General features: G+C 36.9%; 1 protein-coding gene across 3 annotated transcripts in view; it reads left to right on the top strand.

The window, feature by feature from the left end:
* Positions 1 to 4,214: 4,214 nt before the first annotated feature.
* The window catches only part of CPQ (carboxypeptidase Q), a 348,057-nt gene continuing 330,884 nt past the window's right edge, over positions 4,215 to 21,387 (top strand). For 2 of the 3 annotated variants that reach the window (XM_035011569.1, XM_035011572.1), the window contains exon 1: positions 4,249 to 4,681. In XM_035011569.1, coding sequence (XP_034867460.1) covers positions 4,249 to 4,681 — 433 coding nt within the window. Of the gene's footprint in view, positions 4,682 to 21,387 lie in introns of all 3 variants that reach the window. The other variant, XM_035011571.1, reaches the window with a different exon arrangement.

The raw sequence follows: 21,387 nt of genomic DNA on the forward strand, positions 1-21,387 counted from the left end.
GGCATCAGGGAAATCCAAATCAAAACCTCAATGAGATACCATCTCACACCAGTCAGAATGGCTAAAATTAACAAGTCAGGAAACGACAGATGTTGGTGGGGATGTGGAGAAAGGGGAACCCTCCTACACTGTTGGTGGGAATTCAAGCTGGTGCAGCCACTCTGGAAAACTGTATGGAGATTCCTCAAAAAGTTGAAAATAGAGCTACCATATGATCCAGCAATTGCACTACTGGGTATTTACCCCAAAGATACAAATGTAGGGATTCGAAGGGGTATGTGCACCCCAATGTTTATAGCAGCAATGTCCACAATAGCCAAACTGTGGAAAGAGGCAAGATGTCCATCGACAGATGAATGGATAAAGAAGATGTGGTATATATATACAATGGAATATTATGCAGCCATCAAAAGGAATGAGATCTTGCCATTTGCAACGACGTGGATGGAACTGGAGGGTATTATGTTGAGTGAAATAAGTCAAACAGAGAAAGACATGTATCATATGACCTCACTGATATGAGGAATTCTTAATTGCAGGAAGCAAACTGAGGGTTGCTGGAGTGGGGGGTGGGGTGGGAGGGATGGGGTGATTGGGTGATAGACACTGGGGAGGCTATGTGCTCTGGTAAGCGCTGTGAATTTTGCAAGACTGTTGAATCTCAGATCTGTACCTCTGAAACAAATAATGCAATATATGTTAAGAAAAAAAAAGAAGAAGAAGAAGGTAGCGGGAGGGGAAGAATGAAGCGGGGGAAATCGGAGGGGTAGACGAACCATGAGAGATGATGGACTCTGAAAAACAAAGAGGGTTCTAGAGGGGAGGGGGGTGGGAGGATGGGTTAGCCTGGTGGTGGGTATTGAGGAGGGCACATTCTGCATGGAGCACTGGGTGTTATGCACAAACAATGAATCATGGAACACTTCATCTAAAACTAATGGTGTAATGTATGGGGATTAACATAAGAATAAAAAAAAAAGTCAATGAATATCAAAAAAAAAATAAGAACAACACTCACAGATACTGGTTTATGTTTTAAAGTAATTGCATCATTTTTTAGTGTCAAAATTAATTTAACTGACCATGTTAGCAGGCATTAGGAATTATTATCGAAATGGCATGTTTTCTATTAATTCAACTGACATGTATGCAAAAAGATGTAAAGATGTTAGATGCAGGCACTTGTTTTCTGAACATATGTTCTAACCAGAATGTAGCCTACAGATGATGTCCCAGTGCTCCTTCTGAAAGCGGTCCCTTCTTCTCTGCCTGTGGAGCCATTACTCGAGTCTGTCTTGAGATGTCATGTCTTCTCTATAGCTTTTCATGATTTCTTTTGTTCTTCTCTGTGTTCTTCTCTTTTAGTCTATATATGAGACTGTTTGGGTACATATTTTTTGTTATAGTTATTTGCTTCTCAGACTGCATTTGGGTGTCCTTCATTGAATTTCTATTATATGTAAATGCATACAGTTTCCTATAAGAAAACAATTCATACTCTTCCGGGATGTCTGCACTAGTTGGTCCAGTTACCTGTTTGATTGTACTTGCTGGTTTCTCTCCTACCTAGGAATCACAGCACAGGCCCTGTTTCTGCAAAACAAGGGTATGGACTAGGGATTCCTAAGCTCTCCTATATCTCCACAATAGTGCCATTATATGATTCTAATCCATCACTAGAAATGTATTATGAAATAGTTAATATTTAAGGGATGCTTAGAGAATTTTTAATGAGAAGTAGATACTTGTAGTTAGTGTTAATCCATAGAAGTGTTGTTAACCTTTTCTTCTTTTTTTTTGAAAGAATGTACTTTGAAGAATAAATTACAGTCTGGTGAGATATTTTCATGGTTTAATAAAATTTAGCTTTTAAAAACAAGCATCAGTAATGTTGACTATAGAAACCAAGAACCTTGCATATAGTTATAATAAAAAGGAGAACAACATCAATGTACAGTTTTCATAATTTTTCAAAATATTTTAAATATGAGAGTAAGTTCTTATTCCTTCAGTTTCTTTGTAAAGGAGGCAAGACAAGTACTCTAAGATCTAGAGAGATTAAGGGCTCATTCATTCCTTAAATGAAAAGGTACCCATTGTACATGGGTACAATGATTGAAGGTACAATGATGAATAATTTACCCTACTTCAAGAGTAGGAGAGACAAATTCATAAACAAATATATTAGTTGATAATATTGTCAATTATGGTAGAAGCATGGAAAATGGTGCACATAACTCTGGAGTGGTGTTTGGTGAGACTCCCCAGAAGAGGTGATTTTTAAAGGATTTTCATTAAAGAATGAGTGGAGATTTGCCAGAAGAAGAGGAATAAGGTGAGGAGAAGGGTCTTGCAGGAAAAAAGAAGGAAAATATGTAGAGATCCAGAGTTATGAAAGAGCCTGGGTATTGGAAGAACAGTGTCAAGTTCAATGCAGCTAGAGCATTTCTGTCCAATATAAATATAAATATGTAAGTTAAAAATTTCAAATTTTATATGGAAACAAACAGGTGAATAATATATTTTATTTAACCTAATACATCTGAAATATTTATTTTTTTCATACTTAACTATGAAGTATTCAATTTTAAAGATTAAATCAGGTCTGTATTTTACACTTAGAAAACATCTCAATTTGGGCTAGCCACAGTATCTAGAAGCTTCCCTAAGATTTTGTGTGTGTGTGTGTGTGTTTAAGAGCGAAAGAGAGGAAAAGGGTAAGGGAGAAAGACAGAATGAGAAAAAGAATGAAAACCTTTGTGGGGTGCCTGGGTGGCTCAGTTGGTTAAGCATCAGACTCTTGATTTCAGATCAGGTCATTATCTCAGGGTTCTGAGATCAAGCCTGGTGTTGGGCTCTGTGCTGAGTATGGAGCCTGCTTAAGATTCTCCCTCTCTCCCCGCTCTTGTGCTCTGTCTCCCTTTCTCTCTCAAAACAAAACAAAAACTAAAAAAAGAATGAAAACATTTGTGTGCTCTAGAGGGGGAAATGGAGAGATGGGGCTGTGGTTGTTGTTGGAGCATATTTTGAAAGGCCTTGTATACTGGCTGAATTTGGAATTTATCCCTATAATATAGTAGCTTATGACTGTCATTCTCAAATTATCTTTGGTGAAAGGCCAGTTTTTAAAATTTCAAATTTGTTGCAGACTGATACTTTTGCAAAATAGAATAGCAGTGAATTAGAAAAATGAAATAAAAGAGACATACAAAGAGAAGCACCATTTTTTAATCATTAGATTTGACAAATGTACAATTATTTAGTTAGTTGTTTATAAAGATGTCTAAATTAATGCTATCCAATAGAACTTTTTATGATGATGGAAATGTTATGTCTGTGTTGCCCATTATGGTAGCCACTAGCCACATGTGGGTATTAAGCATTTGAAATGGGGCTAGTATGACTGAAAAACTAAACATTTTATTTAGTTTAAATCAATTTAAATTGAAATAACTACATGAGACTATTGTCTACTTTGTTGCACAGCACTGGATAGGTTTACTCTTAACTTCTGTATCTACTGTAGACTACTGAAAACTAGCTGTGGACTGGCCTTGGTCCTCAGACCTTACTTTAAGTAGCACTGTTTAGAGTATGGACTGTAGAGTGAGAAAGCCTTTGTGTGTCTGTGGCAAGTCACTTAATTCTCTTGCTACTCCAGGATCCTCATTTATAAAACAAAAGTTACTACTTTTTGAAGAAACTAACTCATAGAGTTGTTGTGAGGATTAAATGTGTAGCAGGTGGAATTAGGGAAAGCACCAAGAAAAGATGATATTTGTAGGGGCCTCAATGGATGAGTTCAACAGACAGAGAGGAAAGAGCCTATTAGGTACAGGGAACTCTAAAACCCATTTGGATAATACTCTATTTAGAGGGAGGGGCTGCAGACGGTATGGTTTTAACCCTGTCACTGCTACCACACTGCTAACACTCTCTCTCTTTCCTAGTTGTCTTATTTTAACCTTTTAGCATAGCTTAAACTGGATCACTAGGTAACATGTGATTCTGTGGTTTTAGTAAATACTGCCTATTCAGCCAATCATTGTCTCTTTATACTTCTTCATTCCTGGGAGTTATGGTGCCTGAAGTTGATGGTTGAAGTTGGGCAGTGGTTGAGAAGGGAAGGGGACTCCTGTTTGAAAAGCAGTCCCTGGGTTATGGCAGATAGCTGTGAGATTCTTACCCCTAAAACATGTTTTTTATTTACATAGATTATTTTAGGAAGAAAACCAACTGGAAGAATCAATGAAGTTCCTTCTTTTCATATCTGTTGGTGTTGTTCACCTTTTCTCCCTGAATTCTGGGAAAGCGATCTATAAGAATGACATCTCTCAGAGGACTTTTCAAGAAGTAAAAGAAGAAATAGCCCACTATGGAGATGTTGCTAAAGCAATCATCAACCTTGCTGTGTATGGTATAGCCCGGAACAGATCCTATGAGCGATTGGCACTTCTGGTTGATACTGTTGGACCCAGACCAAGTGGCTCCAGGAGCCTGGAAAACGCCATCCAAATCATGTACCAGAACCTGCAGGAAGATGGGCTGGAGAATGTGCACTTGGAGCCGGTCAAGATACCCCACTGGGAAAGGGGAGAAGAATCTGCTGTGATGCTGGAGCCAAGGATTCACAAGATAGCTATTTTGGGTCTTGGTAGCAGCATTGGGACTCCCCCAGAAGGTATCTTTTGTCTTTTCAAGTCAATTTGCTGTGTACGGTGTTAAACTAGTGTCATGGGACATGGTTGATTACAGTATGCATGATTCATATTATAATTTAGGTGATAAGAAGGATGATAGAATCATTTCTCATTCCATTGGCTTAATGAGTTTTCTACTCTTCTGTTTGTTTTTCTTCCTTTTTCCTTTCCTCCCTTTCTTTCTTCTATTTCTTTCTGAAAGAAAGTTTATTGGGTAGTGTCGCTTTTTAAATGAAGATCTACAACAGTTGATCCATGATATTTATCAGCCCTATCACTTAGTAACTTGTAGCTAGTATAACATTAGTTTCATTTTGTGGAGCATTGAGATAAATGTGTATAGGATGGAAAAACTATAATTTCCTCCAAGCAGCCTCAATGTACAGAAATTTTTAGAATTAATGAAATGGGGAACAGATCTTTACACATGGAATTGATTTGGGTTAATTATTTTTATAGAACCAGAGGCCTCAAATGCAAGGAATTATCCAGGGTGAATTTCTACCTTAACTTATCAGCACCCTAGTTCAGCTTCATCAGACAATATAAATGACTAGATCAGGGATATATAACTGGTCACTAGTGAGCTGTGAATCAGTCTTGGACTATTCATGGACTATTTTCCCATGGACTGTTCATATATTCATGGACTATTTTCCCATGGCAGAGAAACTATTTTATAGAAGCTAATTCTGCATGGAGCACTGAATGTTATGCACAAACAATGAATCATGGAACACACATCAAAAACTAATGATGTAATGTATGGTGATTAACATAACAATAAAAAGTTAAAAAAAAAAAGACGCTAGTTGACATTCTCTAAAAAGTTTATAGAAAGTTCTGACCTTCTCTAATGCCAAAAGAAAGACCCAGTATAGAAGTAGATGGTCAGTTTTTTTTTTTTAAATCTTTTTTGAGGTATAATTCACATACCATAATATTCACTCATTTAAAATTTACAATTCAGTGGTTTTTAGTATATTCACAGAATTGTGCCTCTACTGCTACGATCTAATTGTAGAACATTTTCATTGCCCTAAAAAGAAACTTCATACTCCTTAGTAATTCCTTTGTATCCCTCCTGTACCTCTCTCTTAAGCCCAAGGCAACCACTAATTTTCTTTCTATCTTTATGGATTTGCCTATTCTAAATATTTCACATGAACAGAATAATATATTGTGTGGTCTTTTGTGACTGGCTTTTTTCATGTAGTGTAATGTTTTCCAGGTTTATCCATGTTGTAGCATGAATCAATACTTAATTCATTTTTATTATTGAATAATATTCCATTTTATGAATTTACCACATTTTATCTATCCATCAGTTGATGGACATTTGTTTTTTCTTATCTTTTGCTATTGTGAATAACACTGCTAAAAACCTTCATGCATAAGTTTTTGTATGGATGTATGTTTTCATTTCTCTTGGGTATATACCAATGAGTGGAATTGCTGGGTCATACAGTAACTCTATGATTAACTTTTTGAGGAATTGCCATACTCTTTTCCAAAGTGACTGTACCACTTTACATTTCTAGGAGTGTATTCCAATTTTTATACATACTTCTCAATATTTGTTATTGTCTGTCCTTTTGGTTATGGCTATCCTGGTGGGTGTGAAGGGATATCTCATTGTGGTTATGATTTCCATTTCCTTAATGATTAATGATGTTGAGCATCTTTCCATGTTCTTATTGGCCAGTTGTGTATCTTCTTTGGAGAAATATTCAAATCCTTTGCCCAATTTTTAATTATGCTATTATTATTGAGTTGTAAAATATCTTTATGTACTCTGGATACAAGTCTCTTATTAGATGTATGATTTATTAATATTCTCTCCCATTCTGTGGATTCTCCTTTCACTTTATTGATGGTAGTATTGCTGCAGAAAAGTTTTTACTTTGATCTAGCACAACCTATTTAAATTTTTTTTGTTGTTGCTTGTGCTTTTCGTGTTATATCTAAGAAACCTTTGCCTAAACCAAAACCTTTGCCTAAATCTCTGCCTAAACCTTTGCTTTTCATGTTATATCTAAGAAACCTTTGCCTAAACAAAGATTTATTCCTATAATTTCTTCTAAGAGTTTTATAGTTTTAGCTCTTACAGTTAGATCTGTGAATTAATTTTCATATATGGTCAGGTAATCCAATCTTCATCCTTCTGCATGTGGTCATTCAGTTGTCTCAGCATCATCTATTGAAAAGACTATTCTTTCCTCATTGAATTGGGTGTATTACATTAATGGATTTTCAGGTTTTAAACCAACTTTGCATTCCTGGGATAAATTCCACTTGGTTATAACATAAATTTTTTTTTATATATTACTGAATTCATTTTGCCACTATTATGTAGAGTAGTTTTACATCTATACTCATAAAGGATATTGTTCTGTACTTTTATTTTGTGTGTGTGTGTGTGATGACTTCATCTGGTTTGGTATCAGGGTACTTCTATACTCAAATAATTGGTTGGAAAGTACTACCTGGTATTTTATTCTTTGGAAGAATTTGTGACAGTTTGGTATTAATTCTTTAAGTTTTTGGTAGAATGCACAAGCTATCTGGTCCTGGGATTTTCTTTGTGGGAAGATTGTTAGTTATTAATTTAATATCTTTCCTTGTTATAGATCTATTCATATTTTCTATTCTCAAGTCAGTTTTAGTAGTTTGTGTCTTTCTAGGAATTTATTCATTTTGCCTAAATTGTGTAGTTTGTTGGCATATGGTTATTTACAGTATTTCCTTATAAGTATTTTTATTTTTGTGAGGACAAGGATCCAAATTACTGTTTGGTGTCACTTGTTTTCAGCCTGAAGAATTCCCTTCATTTTTTTTTTTCAAAGCAGATCTGTTAGCAGAAAATTCTCCAACCTTTCATCCATTCTTACCTATTTATTTAATTTTCATTTTTGAAACATAGTTCTACTGGATATAAGATTCTTGGTTAATAGTTTTTTACTTTCAGCACTTTGAATTTGTCATCCATTGTCCTTTGGTCTCTGCTGCTTCTGATGAGAAGTCCCTTGTTAATATTATTGGGATTCCCTTGTATGTGATGAGTCATTTTGCTCTTACTGATTTTCTTTTTATTTGTGGTTTTCATAATTTTGATTCTGATGTACCTAGGTGTCGATGTCTTTGCTTTTTTCTTGCTTGGAGGTTGTTGAGCTTCATGGATGTATCTAGTGTTTTTTATCAATTTGGGAAGTTTTCAACTGTTATTTCTATGAAGATTTTTCTACCCTTTTTTGCTCTTCTGGGCCTTCCACTGTGAGTATGTGGGTGCAGTTAATGGTGTTCCACATTATTCTGAGGTTCTGCTCATTTTTCTTCCCCTTTTTTCTCTCTATTCTTTATGTTATATAACCTGTATCAATCTATCATCAAGTTCATGGATTCTTTCTTTTGCTAGTTTAAATGTATGGTTGAGTCCTTTACTGATTTTTTCTTTTCAGTTATTATAATTTTCAGCTCCAGAATTTTTTTCCTGCAATTTTTATCTCTTTATTGGTATTCTTTATTTGCTAAGACATTGTCATCATACTTTTCTTTAATTCTTTAAGTATGGTTTCCTTTAGTTCCTTGAACATATTAATAAAAGCTGCTTTGAAGTCTTTTTCTCATATATCCTACAACTGAGCCCCATCAAAGGCAGTTTCTAAGGCCTGATTTTTATCCTATGTATTGGTCACACTTTTGTATTCCTTTTCATGTCTCATCATTTTTTTTTGTTGAAAACTAAACATTTAAAATAATATATTCTAGCAACTCTCGATACTGATTCTCCCTTTCCCTCTCCTGCCTGCTGAAAGTTGATGTTGTTTTTGTTGTTTGCTTTGCCCTTTATTTGTTTAATGATTTGGTTGTACTAACTCTGTGAAGTCTGTTTCTCTCACAGTGTACAGATTCTAATGTCCCTGTTTAGAGTGCTTTTTTTCCCTCCTTTTTTAACTTTTAGTATGGCTCACTAGGAGTCAGCCCTGGATCCCCATAAACTAATTATTGGTCAAAGGTTGTGCACAGATCTCATTAGTCGGTTATATTTTTCCCCTTTACTGTTAGATGTACACATGGCTAGGGGGCTGTTATTAAAACTTAAAGAGTTTATGTTTTTGCCCCAAGTTCAGCTACAGCCTAGTAACTTGGAAGTTCTTTCTACCATCAACCTTGAGAGGGTACAGCCTAGGGCATGTACATACCCTTCCAACTTGCTAGGATCCAAGTGATTTTATTCTTATCTTGTTTAACAATATTTTCCTCTGTATCAGAATAACTTATTTTTCAGATTGCATTTGGTCAGTTTGTGCGTAAGCCTCTTATGTCAGTGAAGCTTCTGCCCTTTGTTGATGGATCTGTGTGCAGCTTGGGAAGGGTTTTCAATCTGACCTATGTCCTGTTTTAATTGTTCCTGAATAGGAATATGTGCATAGCTTTTCCAGTCACCAGGGTTTACTGTGATCCCAAGAGGGCTTTTCTTGGTTGTTTCTTTTCTTGATTCTTTCTGTTAAACTTTGGATTGCTCTGCCATTTTGCTTGGTACTGGCAGTATCATGAAGCTTCTAGTGCTCCTTTAATTGTCTTCTACCAAGTTCTCCATTGTTTTCAACAACACCCTTAGGCATGGAATTCTCTGTGTTCCACTCCAAATATAGTCACTATCCTGGGTAAGAACTGCAAAGCTCTTCCTTTTGTTTGCTTGCCTCTTTGCTAGGAGAACCTTGCTACTTCCCAGGAACTAGGTCCAGTGATAATGGCCTTTTTCTCCCAGAGTGATATCCTTAGCAGGTGCTAGAAGGGGAGGATGGTAGCTCCTGGTCTTCTCAGCTTGCCTCTCCCAGCGTGGGACCTCTGCCTATGAGTAAGCTGATAGACAGAGGTGATCAGGATCCAAGTACTATTGGTGGCTATACTTAAGGTAGGATTTCTACCATATGAGTTGGGGCTGGGTAGAGGAATAGGGCCTCGGCCTTTTTGGAGTGGAGTGCCCATAATAGTGTTTTTGTAACATGGAGCTGGGGATGGGAGAAGGAAGCAGGCCACAGCCCAAATGCTATAGACTCTCATTATTCTCAGATTTAGTAGTTTTTCTTGAATGAACGTTTCTCCATTTGCTTTAGACCCTTAAGACGATTTTGAAAGACTTTAAGTGATTTTTTAAAAAATGATTTTTCTCAGTTAAATGTTTTGTAGAGGACAGATCTGCGAAGTTTTCCACTCCACCATTCTGGAAGTAACACTGGGATAGTCTGTTTTGATTTCTCTGAGGCTGCATGAATAGGTGACCTCTGAGGTTTTAGGGGAACCCCTCAGCGTGGATTCTATAGTGTCAACCGGGAGTTTTGTTTAGTTGCCTCTGTTATGCAATAACCTGTGTTAGGCACCAGATTATGTATAACTTCTTCTTCCTTTTTAAGTCTTTCCAACTATCTTAAAAGGTCTAGCTTTTTTTTCTACAGATGAGAAAACCAGACTCCAAGAGGTGAGATAGTTTGCCTATGGTCATACAACCAGTGAGAGGCCAACTGTCAAACTCCAGAGTCTGTGCTTTTAGTTGTTAGACTATATTGCCTCACATACAGATACTTTAACGTTATTTTCATTTATATAAGGTTTCCCTTTTTAGCCATCTGACTGAAACAGATCTGTCTCAAAAGCTGCTGATACCCCTACTGTGGCAGCAGAATATATTGGTGTCTGCACCTTCTTTTTGGACATGTTTTCTCATTCCTCTTTCTTTCTTATCCTCATTTCTCATTTTGTGGCTGGGCCTGATCTTCCTTGGCTATCTGCCTGGTATTGAAAACTAAGCCAAGTTACTGATTGCTCCTGGGGCCTTCAAAACCCAGGGAAAGTGATTTTCCTCACTAGAATCTATTGTAGTGTTCCAAGACTCACTTTCACCCCACGCCTTATTCCATGGGGCTCAGAGTAGATAAACAGTTGTCTGGCAACTGGGCTATTTTGAGCTCTGAGGACACTGGAGAGTTAGACTGAACCAGGTATGGAAAAATTCCCACAGGAGATAGTGTGAAGTCAACATAAAGGGACCTCCATTTGCAGGTAGTGTGGTGCAGAACTCATCTCTTAGGAAACCCATGTTGTGTCCTTGGTTTAGCCACCTACTAGTTTTGTGACCTTGGTCCAGTCTTTTAATCTCTATGGACTTTAATTTTGTCACCTGTAAAATGAGAGATGGCTGACATTTGAATCTGTAAGTTCTCTTCCAGATTGAAAAGGTTGTGATTTTTATGAGAATCCACAAGGGATCAGTGAAGCTAAAGTTCATGAGAGCAGGGGTTCTCCAGGCATATGCTATGGAACAGATTCCTTATATAACCAGAGTTGATTTTTTTTAACCATCCAATTCCAGAGTTTAGTATTACAGTGTTTGTTAGTTTATTTGCGTTTCAGGGTTAGGGCTCTCTGAGTTATCTATGGAGAATTGGAAGAAGACAGATGCAAGTTGGCCAAGTAAGATGAAGATGCTGAGCAAAACTTAGAAGTAAGACAGGGCAAAAGTATAATTTCAAATCAACCCTGAGATAGCATAGCAGACATAAGATTTAAATGGACTGGGTGAAAGAATGAGAACCAGCAGACAAATCCAAGAAAGGCTGATAAATGGGCAAGAAAGAGGAATTTGGGCAGAGTGTTGTTAACCCTTCCTCAGTAGACATAACTTGGTAGGTCTTATTATATAGTCTCTGAACCCCAAACAGCAGATCATTGAGTACTTATTAGTCCTCTATGGAGACTGGCATCTCTATAGAGGTATTGGGCTTTCCCAAAATATTTTTTTGTTGCAAATTGTATTGGGAGCTCCTGGGAGTTCTGAAAAGCTGGACTGAATCTTATCCATCTCTCTGTCCTCAGCACCATACTTAGTGCTTATTAGCTGTTCATTCAATGTTTGAGGAACAGTGAATTATTTTAGGTAGGTCTTTCCTTAGAATGTTAGTCGCTTGTAATAATAAAAAAATAGTGGTTCCTTCTGCCTATTGATGATGTTGTTGACCCATCATAATTTGCTTAGATTTTTCTGATTATAAAATCAGTACTTGCTCATTGTAGGAAACATGTACATAAATATAAAAGTAATAAAAGTTGTCTGTGATCGGGGCGCCTGGGTGGCTCAGTCGTTAAGCGTCTGCCTTCGGCTCAGGTCATGATCCCAGGGTCCTGGGATCGAGCCCCGCATCGGGCTCCCTGCTCCGCGGGAAGCCTGCTTCTCCCTCTCCCACTCCCCCTGCTTGTGTTCCCTCTCTCGCTGTGTCTCTCTCTGTCAAATAAATAAATAAAATCTTTAAAAAAAAAAAATTGTCTGTGATCTTTTCTACCAGAATCATTGCTAACATTTTAATTTTTCTCTCTAATTTTTCCATATGCATATATATTTTTGTTTTATTTTATTTATTTTTTTAAAAGATTTATTTATTTATGTTAGAGAGAGAGAGTGTGTCTTTGTGCACATGTGAGCAAGAGGGGGCAGAGGGAGAGGGAGAGGAAGAGATCTCAAGCAGACTCCCTGATGAGCACGGAACTAATGCGGGCTCAGTCTCATGACCCTGAGATTGTGACCTGAGTCAAAACCAAGAGTCAGATGCTTAACCAACTGAGCCATCCAGGCACCCCATATTGTTGTTTTATAAATTTGAGATGAAACTGTATATATTTGTGTCCTTTTATGCCTATATCATGGACATTTACCACATACTAATAAATATCCTTTGGAATAAATTTTAATAGTTACAAAATACAAATATACAATAAATAACATAACCAAAACCCTCTTTTTGGAATCTTGGTTATTTCTTTCTTCCTTTTTTCTATTGTTTCAAATAACATAGCTATACAAATCCTTTAATACAGAAGTAAGGATAGATTTTTAAAGGAGAGATTTTTATGTTTTTGATGAATATCATAAAGAGGAATGATTGGGATATTCTAGGGAGTCTTAAGAGGATGGCAAAAAATGACTTTGAAACTGCTCCTATAGATATAAAAAATGGAAATAAATTCTTAAAAGCCATTTTTTCTGTCCAAATATTTTTAATTATGTAAAATGTTAATATAATAGAATTTATATATCATTATAATATAAATTTATGATACAATGTAAATAGTATATTTAATTATTCAAAATTTTAATATAAATACTGATATTTTTAGGCTCTTGATATATTTGTTAAATTGTTTTCCAGAAAATTAACTCATCTACTCTCCTGTCAGCAGTTCATCTTTTTTTTTTTTTTTTTAAAGATTTTATTTATTACTTGACAAAGAGAGTGGGAACATAAGCAGGGGGGTGGGAGAGGGAGAAGCAGGCTTCCTGCTGAGCGGTAAGCTCGATGTGGGACTCGATCCCAGGACCCTGGGATCATGACCTGAGCTGAAGGCAGACGCTTAACGACAGAGCCACCCAGGCGCCCTGTCAGCAATTTATCTTAATATCCTAATCCCTGTGCCTTCATATGCATTAGGTAATTTTTTCTAATCTTTGCCATTTTGATTGGCTTAAAATGATATTTCACTATTATTTAATTTTGTACTTCTTTCCTTATTGGTGAAACTAATATTTTCATTTATTTATTGGTTACTTGTATTTTTCTTCTTTAAATTATCTGTGAATATCCCTTGCCTACTTTTCTATTGGTACTTTAAAGATTTTCTAATTGATGTATAGGAACTCATTACATAATAAAGATTTAAATTCTTTGTTGTCACCTGATTCAAATTGATTTTTTGAAGCTGTTGAAACAATTTGTATAGATTATCTCCTTTTTCATTTCTTCTTAAGAACTTATTTATTCTCATTTTTGAAGAAGACTGGCTGTCCCTTCAGCCAGCCCTAGTTAAAAGACTGTAAAACAGCAAAATTGACTAATTTATGCTCCCTTTGCCCTATCAGAGTCCTCCAAGAAACTGAGTTCTTTAGCTCAGTCTACACAGACTTTGGAACATCAACCTCCTGGTTTGCATACTGGTGGGTGACTTGCTCTTGAAACGCTTAAGAAACTTAAGAATGCAGTCAACCCAGACTTAGATTTTAGGCTGAGTGTGCTGATTGGTACTTCTGCTGGGTCATGTCAAAGTATGTGTACCTCATGACTTCATGGAGATGATTTAGGATTGGGAGGAAGAGAGGTAGAGATAACACTACACTGGGCTTAATGTATAGAATTGACTAGCAGTTAATGTTTAGTTGTGGAACTACTCTAACTGGGTTTAAATTTAAAGCACATATGGGTATATTATAGGATTTTAAATTGTTTTCAGAATTATTGGGAAAGCTCATAATGCAGACTTGCTCATAACTTGAGCTTTTCAGGAGTGAATTTGAGAACCATTCTGTAGAACCAGGCTACCAAGACGCTATTGCTTTTCTTAGATTAAGCAATGGCTTTTATCAGAAAGTTGCTGTAGGAAATCCAGACATTACTACAATTGTGCTTGCCTCTGAAATAGTAGAAGCAGTAGAAAGAAGCCTCCACTTAATTCTGCCTTCCAGATCTTGTTCAAGCACATAAAATTGGTGACACTTAAATTACTTCTAGAACCCTAGCTGTAGGAAGAAATTTAGATTTTTAGGTTTCTAGTCTTTATATATAGAAAAACCCATTTAAAGGAAGTTGGAGGGACACCTGCGTGGCTCAGTGGATTAAGCACCTGCCTTTGGCTCAGGTCATGATTTCAGGGTTCTGGGATCGGGTTCTTTATCAGGCTCCTTGCTCAGGGGGGAGCCTGCTTCTCCCTCTGCCTGCCACTCCCCCTGCTTGTGCTCTCTCTCTCTGACAAAGAAATAAAATCTTTAAAAAAAATTTAAAAAAACTTCTTTATAAAAATTAAATAAATAAATAAATAATCAAATAAATAAATAAATAAATAAATAAAGTTGGAATGTCTGTTGAATGCCAATTGTCCATATCTAACACGATGCTCATTTCATTATGCCTCTTTGGTAATAATATAATATGAATTTTTTTTGCATAAATAAACAAGTAAAAAAAAAAGATACCCATTGATTATATGGGTATCTTAATAACATAATAACCACCAATAGCAATTTGGTCCTCAGTAGCAAATGAATTGTAGTGGCTTTAAAAGGACTAAAAAGATTATAAGGAGAGTAATTATGAAAAAATGGAGGGGGCATATATCCCTGGGCATGCTGATGGATTGAAGAGAAATGTTCTAGGCTGATTGTCAAGTTTGCCATATAAATTAAAGTGGGTTCTCTCCGTCATCTTTTCTACTGTTTCCTTTTGGATGCTTCTCTTTCCTAGGCCTCATCTTAAATGTTGGTGTTTTTCAAAGGCTTCTGCCTATAAACATTGTCTTTAAGTAATATGATCCAGTCCCATGGGTTTAGGTACCACCTATATACTTATGACTTTTAACTGTACATATATGTGCTTGATGTCTATCTGCAGTCCCAACAACTACTGGATGTTCTACAAGTCCCACAAACTCATCATCCTATCACCCTTTGTTTCTCATATTTGTTAATGATGTTATCATACACCCAGGCAGCCATGCTTGGAGCTTAAATCTAATGTCTGAGATGGTATCTTGCTTTCATGTTTTTATTCTCTGCCTGGAATGCCCATATTTAAGGATTCAGCTCAAATGCCTCTTCTATGGAGACTTCTTCTATGCTTGCTCATCCCCAAACAAGTATTGACCTCTTTCTCCCTTCTGTTTTTCCTGTACCCTATATATGCTTATATCATAAGCATTTCTCTGCTAGATAATAAGCCTCTTAGAGTTAGAGATCCCAGTTTCAGTGGTTCTCAATTGGAGGCAGTTTTGCTCCCCAGGGGAAATTTGGCAATATCTGGACACATTTTTGATAGTTGTGACTGAGACAGGGTACTGCTTCCCTTCAATGGGTAGAGGCCAGGAATATTGCCAAACATCCCATAATGTACAGAAGAGGCCTCTTTTCCCCCTCAACAAATAGTTATCCATTCCAAAGTGCCAATAGTGTTGAAGTTGAGAAACTTTGCCCTACTCCTTAGCATGATGTCTCATGCACAGAAAAGTTTCAAGAAACATTAGTTGAATGAATTAAGTCTTTCCATTTATCTTGTTCCAACATTTAGTTGGTCACCAAGTCTTAAATGACTCCTTTTTTCCATCCTCACTGTAGCATCAGAGTTCAGGACCTAACATCTCCTGACTAGTGTTATAATCATCTCCTAATTGATTCTCCTGGCCCCAGTCTCATTTTGATCCATTTCAGTACCACTGCTTCAGTTGTCTTTGTAAAATATGGATCTCAGTATATCACTCCCTTGCTTAAACTCTTTTCATTTTTCAGGGTATAGTTCAAATTCTTACAACCTTTTAAAAAGTGACCCCCAGCTATGTTTCTAGGCGTATGTCAAGTCTAGTTCCTCTTTAGCCACACACCTTATGCTTCAGCTACATGGGCCTAACTGCTCTCACCTTGACATGTTCATACCAATTTGCCTCAAAATTCTGCTTCTGGATCTCTGGCTAACCTAACCTTCGCCCTAACCCTAATCCTAACTCAACCCAACCCAACCCTTCTCTGCTTGGAGAATTCCTACTCATTTTAAAGAATCATTTAAAATGGATCTTTTCTTTAAGTCTTTCTTGAATCCAAACCTAGTAAACTTAATTGTTCTTTCATCTCTATTCTCTTAGGACTTTGCCTATAGTATGCAATAATCACAATTTATTGAAGTCAATTGTTTACATGGTCCTCTCTGCTGAGAAACTGTGACCTCCTCCAGGGTGAAAGCTCCATCTTACCTTGGTATCTCCTTTAGCACTAGTCTTAGTGCCTGGTATGTAATAGATGCATATTAAATACCTATTGATCTGATGTGAGAAATGTCACACATTTAAAAGAGATATTAAAAACTCATTCATACTCAAACAAGTTTCCTTTAACCCTATGTGACTTCCGTATGTCCTTTATGTCCTGTCATATCCAAATAGCAGTAAGTTTTGGTGTGCATCTAAAGTAAAGGCACATAGCAAAGAGAAAGATAAATGAACATCAATCAAATCATGATTAGGTTGTTTGCCACAGTCTATTCTTCCTGAAAATTTAAGCAGCATGGACTGGAAAATCTGGAAAGGTGCAGTTTAAGCATATTCCAAACTCTTATTGTATTCATCTCATAGGAACTTAAAATAGCCTTCCTGCACACTCTTAGCACATCTACCAAGGGAAGACATTCCAAAGCCAATAATTTCGATCCATTTCTTAATGAGGTGTTAGCTAATTTGTGCACAAGGCCCCATCATCAGATAATTGGTTATTTGCCTCTGTCCTCTTCTTCTCCTTTGGTCTCATCAGGGAAATAGCACTTCCAGTTTTTTTTTGTTTTTTTTGTTTTTTTCAGGGCTTAATCTTTGCCTGATATCTAATCACAGTGTGAGCAAAAGTGTTCTAGAGAGCCTGTATCCACAGGTGACTTTTGGAATTTGCAGGTATGAGATCAGCTGAAGGATCCAATTCCAAACTGTCAGAGGTTACAGATTTTCTCTCTGCACCAAGACGGGAGTAGGAATGAGGAGGAAGGGGCACAGGGACTCACATTTATTGAATGCCTTTTATACACTAGTCGTTGTACAGATTCTTTTACTTATACATTGTCTTTTGGGCTAGGTATTGTTCACATGTTACAGATGACAGGCTCTGGGAAGTTTAGCACTTTGTTTGAGATCACACAGCTAATATGTGACAGTCTGGCCCCAAGTCATGCCTTCCCAAAAGACTTTCCTCTTCACCTTGCCTCATGGTGGATATTTCTGCCCACATCTCTCAGGTACTTCTATTTTCCTCTTAGCTGTTTCCTTAAGAATGGGACTTACACATCTATCTCCTGTGTGCCTTCACACTCTCACACAAACACAACTTAAGAAGCACAAACCATAAAACAAAAACATTACTGAATTTGATTGCATCAAAATTAAGAATTTCTACAATGAAGGATACCATGATGAAAGATGACAAAATGGGAGACGATCTTAACACTGTCTAAAGTTGTTATGAGATTAATATGTATGCTATGAACTATTGGAAATCAACAATAAAAAGGCAGTAACCCTAGTAGAAAAATGGACAAAAGTTCTAACTAAACAATTTAAAGAAGAGGATCCCTAAAAGCTAACACGTATATAGAGAGAGCTCAACTCATTAGTAATCAGAACAAAGCAAACTTTAAAAAATAATGAAATAATTTTATGGCAGAGATGTAAAGTTGGTGGGGTTGTGAGGACATAGGAACCCTCATGCACTTATTGGTGGACATGGAGCACGATGCCACCCTTTTGGAGAACATACTGGTAGTATTTAGCCAACTTAAATATGTTTTTGTACTCAATGACCCAGCAATTCACTTCCTTGGTATATTTCCCAAAGAAATTGTCAGTGAGTTACCTCAGGGTGCATATATAAGGATAATTATGATAGTCTTATTTGTGGGGTAGGGTCCATCTGGAGGTCCCTCAATAGGAGAGTAGACATGTAAGATGTGGTGAGTGCCTCCCAGGGAATGTTTTACAGAAGTCAGAATCAACAGACTAATGTATGAATAGCAACATAGATGGATCTTACATACATAAAGCTGAGTAAAAATAATAAAAAATAGAATGAAATACATAATACATTTGCATACATATATAAATACAATTTTGCATGCACAGAGAATAATATTTCACATCTAATAAGAAGACATATAAACAAAAAACATCTTAGAATGGTTGTTCCCTTAGAGCATGGGGCAGAGGTGGGAATGAGGAGTGGGGTTAAAAGAGAATAAATAAGTTTTAAAAACAAGCAAATAAAAGAGATTTGCCTTGAATAGGCCAGTGATGATGGTATACTCTGAATTAAGGAGTGTAATTAACCCAGCACTCTTCATTTGATATTAAAAACAAAAATCCACTTGCTGCTTGAGGCATGAAGTTAAGGTAGGTATGTGGATAATTTGTCATTTTCTCCAGGAGAAGAGAAAGCTGGTTCTATTTTACTTTTTAAACATTATCTGGTTCCTTCTTCCCCCATGATCTTATGACATTCACTCAGATTTATGCTTATACAGTGTGAAATCTTGACTTTTTACTTAGTGTTTTTAGTTTTCATATATTTAACTTTGTCATTGTTGTTTTCTTAGTTTCAAAGCTTCTGGAGGCCGGCTGATGTTTCTTTTCGTTTGCTTTGTGAGCCTTTAGTCGGACCCTTAGATCACATTAGTGATATTCCCAATGTTTAATGTTATGAAAAATCTTCCAGGAAGAGGTTTTCTTTTGAGATTTTGAAAGTATGGACGATGTGCTCTCTAGACTTACTGCTGAAATAATGTGGGTTGATAGGACCCAGGTGTCCTTTCTTTTCTTTTTTTTTTTTTTTAAGATTTTATTTATTTATTTGAGAGACAGAGAATGAGAGACAGAGAGCATGAGAGGGAGGAGGGTCAGAGGGAGAAGCAGACTCCCTGCCGAGCAGGGAGCCCAATGCGGGACTCGATCCCGGGACTCCAGGATCATGACCTGAGCCGAAGGCAGTCGCTTAACCGACTGAGCCACCCAGGCGCCCCTCAGGTGTCCTTTCTAATAGACATCCTTATCCAGCTCACATTTCATCCTTTTCTTTAGCAAATCTCTCTGATTCCTTTTTCCTAACAGAAACTATCACTGGTTAATCACTATAGGTTTTTGATAACTGATGTTGTGGGTGAATTTAAGAAATGTGTTCAGTAATCAGAAGGTTATAATTAGCATTGAACTTAATCATGTAGAACCAGGAAATTTAGGTATTTCTTCTTCATAGTTGGGATTCTCTATGTCTCTCCTTTTACTGTTTCTATTTGTGTCTCTGTTATTTACTCTGCTTGTCTCTCTGTCTCTTTCTCTGTACTTCTCTCTACTAACCATCTCTGTCTTTCTTTCTGTTCCCTTTATCTCACTCTCTGCACCCTGTCTCTTTCTTTGGTTTAGACTCTCTTTTTTGGCTCTTTTTGTTTTCTGCCTCCTGGCTTCTGGTTCATAGCCTCACCAACAGAGTAGTCCAGAGCTGATGTATTTGCAGCTATGTCAGATTATTGCTCTAGTTTTAACTGGAACTTCTGTCTTTTTCTTAGTCTGTAAAAATCCTCTTTGACAGCCCCATTGTAGTCTTAGAATTACAGTCCCTGAAGCAAAGTGGTGAGTACATATTTTGTACTCATAGCAGTAAAGAAAAATTTTGTGATGAATTTCACCTTGAAAATGGTTTCCTAAGAATCAGAGCCATTTTGATGGCTATTTGGGAAAATGCGTCAATAATATCAATTAATGGAGGGTACTTTAGTTTCTCCAGGGGAGCTCAAAGGCCAAAGCCTTATGGGGCTCCTTATATTCTTGATTTCCTTTGTATTGAGAAATTGCTTGGGAAATTTCCAGGAAGTTTCAGAGCTTTATATCATTAAATTGAAACATTTTTCTGAGGAAAACATTAAGAAAATTTGTCTTTTTTAGAAATAGATGGCTTAGAGGTTTTGGATCAACTACTGGTAAATGCATTAGATGCTCATGGCCTGATTGACAAAGTGGGTGATCAGTAAACCACTGGGACCAGATGACATCCACCCAATATTTCTAAAGGAAATTGAGGGTGAAATTGTCAAAATTGGTTAAATTGTATTTAACCCTTGTTAGTTGCCATTGGGCTTAAGAATTACCAGATTTTCCTTGGGACCACATTCTATAGGAATTCTCCCAAGAAGACTTGAAAAGTACATTTTGTTGGTGATCATTATATATTACATATATTTGACAAGGTAGCATATAGGGCATTTCTGAAAGGTGCTTCTAGATGACATGTTGGAGGGAAAATGATGTCTGAATAGTGGTGGAAGCCTAGGATAGGGCCAGATTGGGTTTATTGCCAGTGGGAACTACTGCACACTTACAAATAGGGGAAGTTTTGGATAAATGTTTTCCGGAACACATTCTTTTGGTTCTGTGACAAATGGATAGGAAAGAAGAAGGACCGGAGAGAATTCAGATTTGAGGGACTAATAGTTTGGAGGAGTAATGACCTCAGAAATGGACAACCAAATATTACTAAATGAAGATCAATTAAAACATTTTGGATCTGAGTGATGAGGAATGGGAGGAATCAGAGATTACAAAGCTGTCAAGTCTGGGTCTTAGAAAAACCAGAGTGATATCACAGAGAGAAAGGCTGGGGAGGGAAGGTGGCTGAAGGCAGCAGATGATAGGGTTAGTTTGAATACACCAATCTTTTGAGGTTGATTCCATAGAAAACAGTCATGTTCTCTTATGCAACATCCCCAAATGCCACAAAGTGGTAACAGTGGACCAGAGTGATCACTGATTGCACCCATGTAGCCTTTATTATTTTCCTCAGTTAAATTCTATAGACTATTGAATCCTCTGTTGATGCTGCCACAACAGTGATTCCTGTTTACTTCTCTATCAAATCACTGTACTGTGAGCATGATTCAGACACAGGATGCCTATAATCTCTGTCTCTCCAGCCCCTAAGGCAGCCTTGGCCACTTAACTGATGCTCGGTAATTGGTTACTGTATTGGCATCCACTGTATGGCCAGCACAGGGTTAGGGGCGATGATACACAGATGAATCAAACCAGGACTGCTGTAATTAAGATGGGAATAAGGAGAAGAGGGTTAGTTCTCTCT

Source organism: Mirounga leonina, unplaced genomic scaffold, assembly GCF_011800145.1.
Source record: "Mirounga leonina isolate KUSES-001 unplaced genomic scaffold, KU_Mleo_1.0 Mir_165, whole genome shotgun sequence".
Lineage (NCBI taxonomy): Eukaryota > Metazoa > Chordata > Mammalia > Carnivora > Phocidae > Mirounga > Mirounga leonina.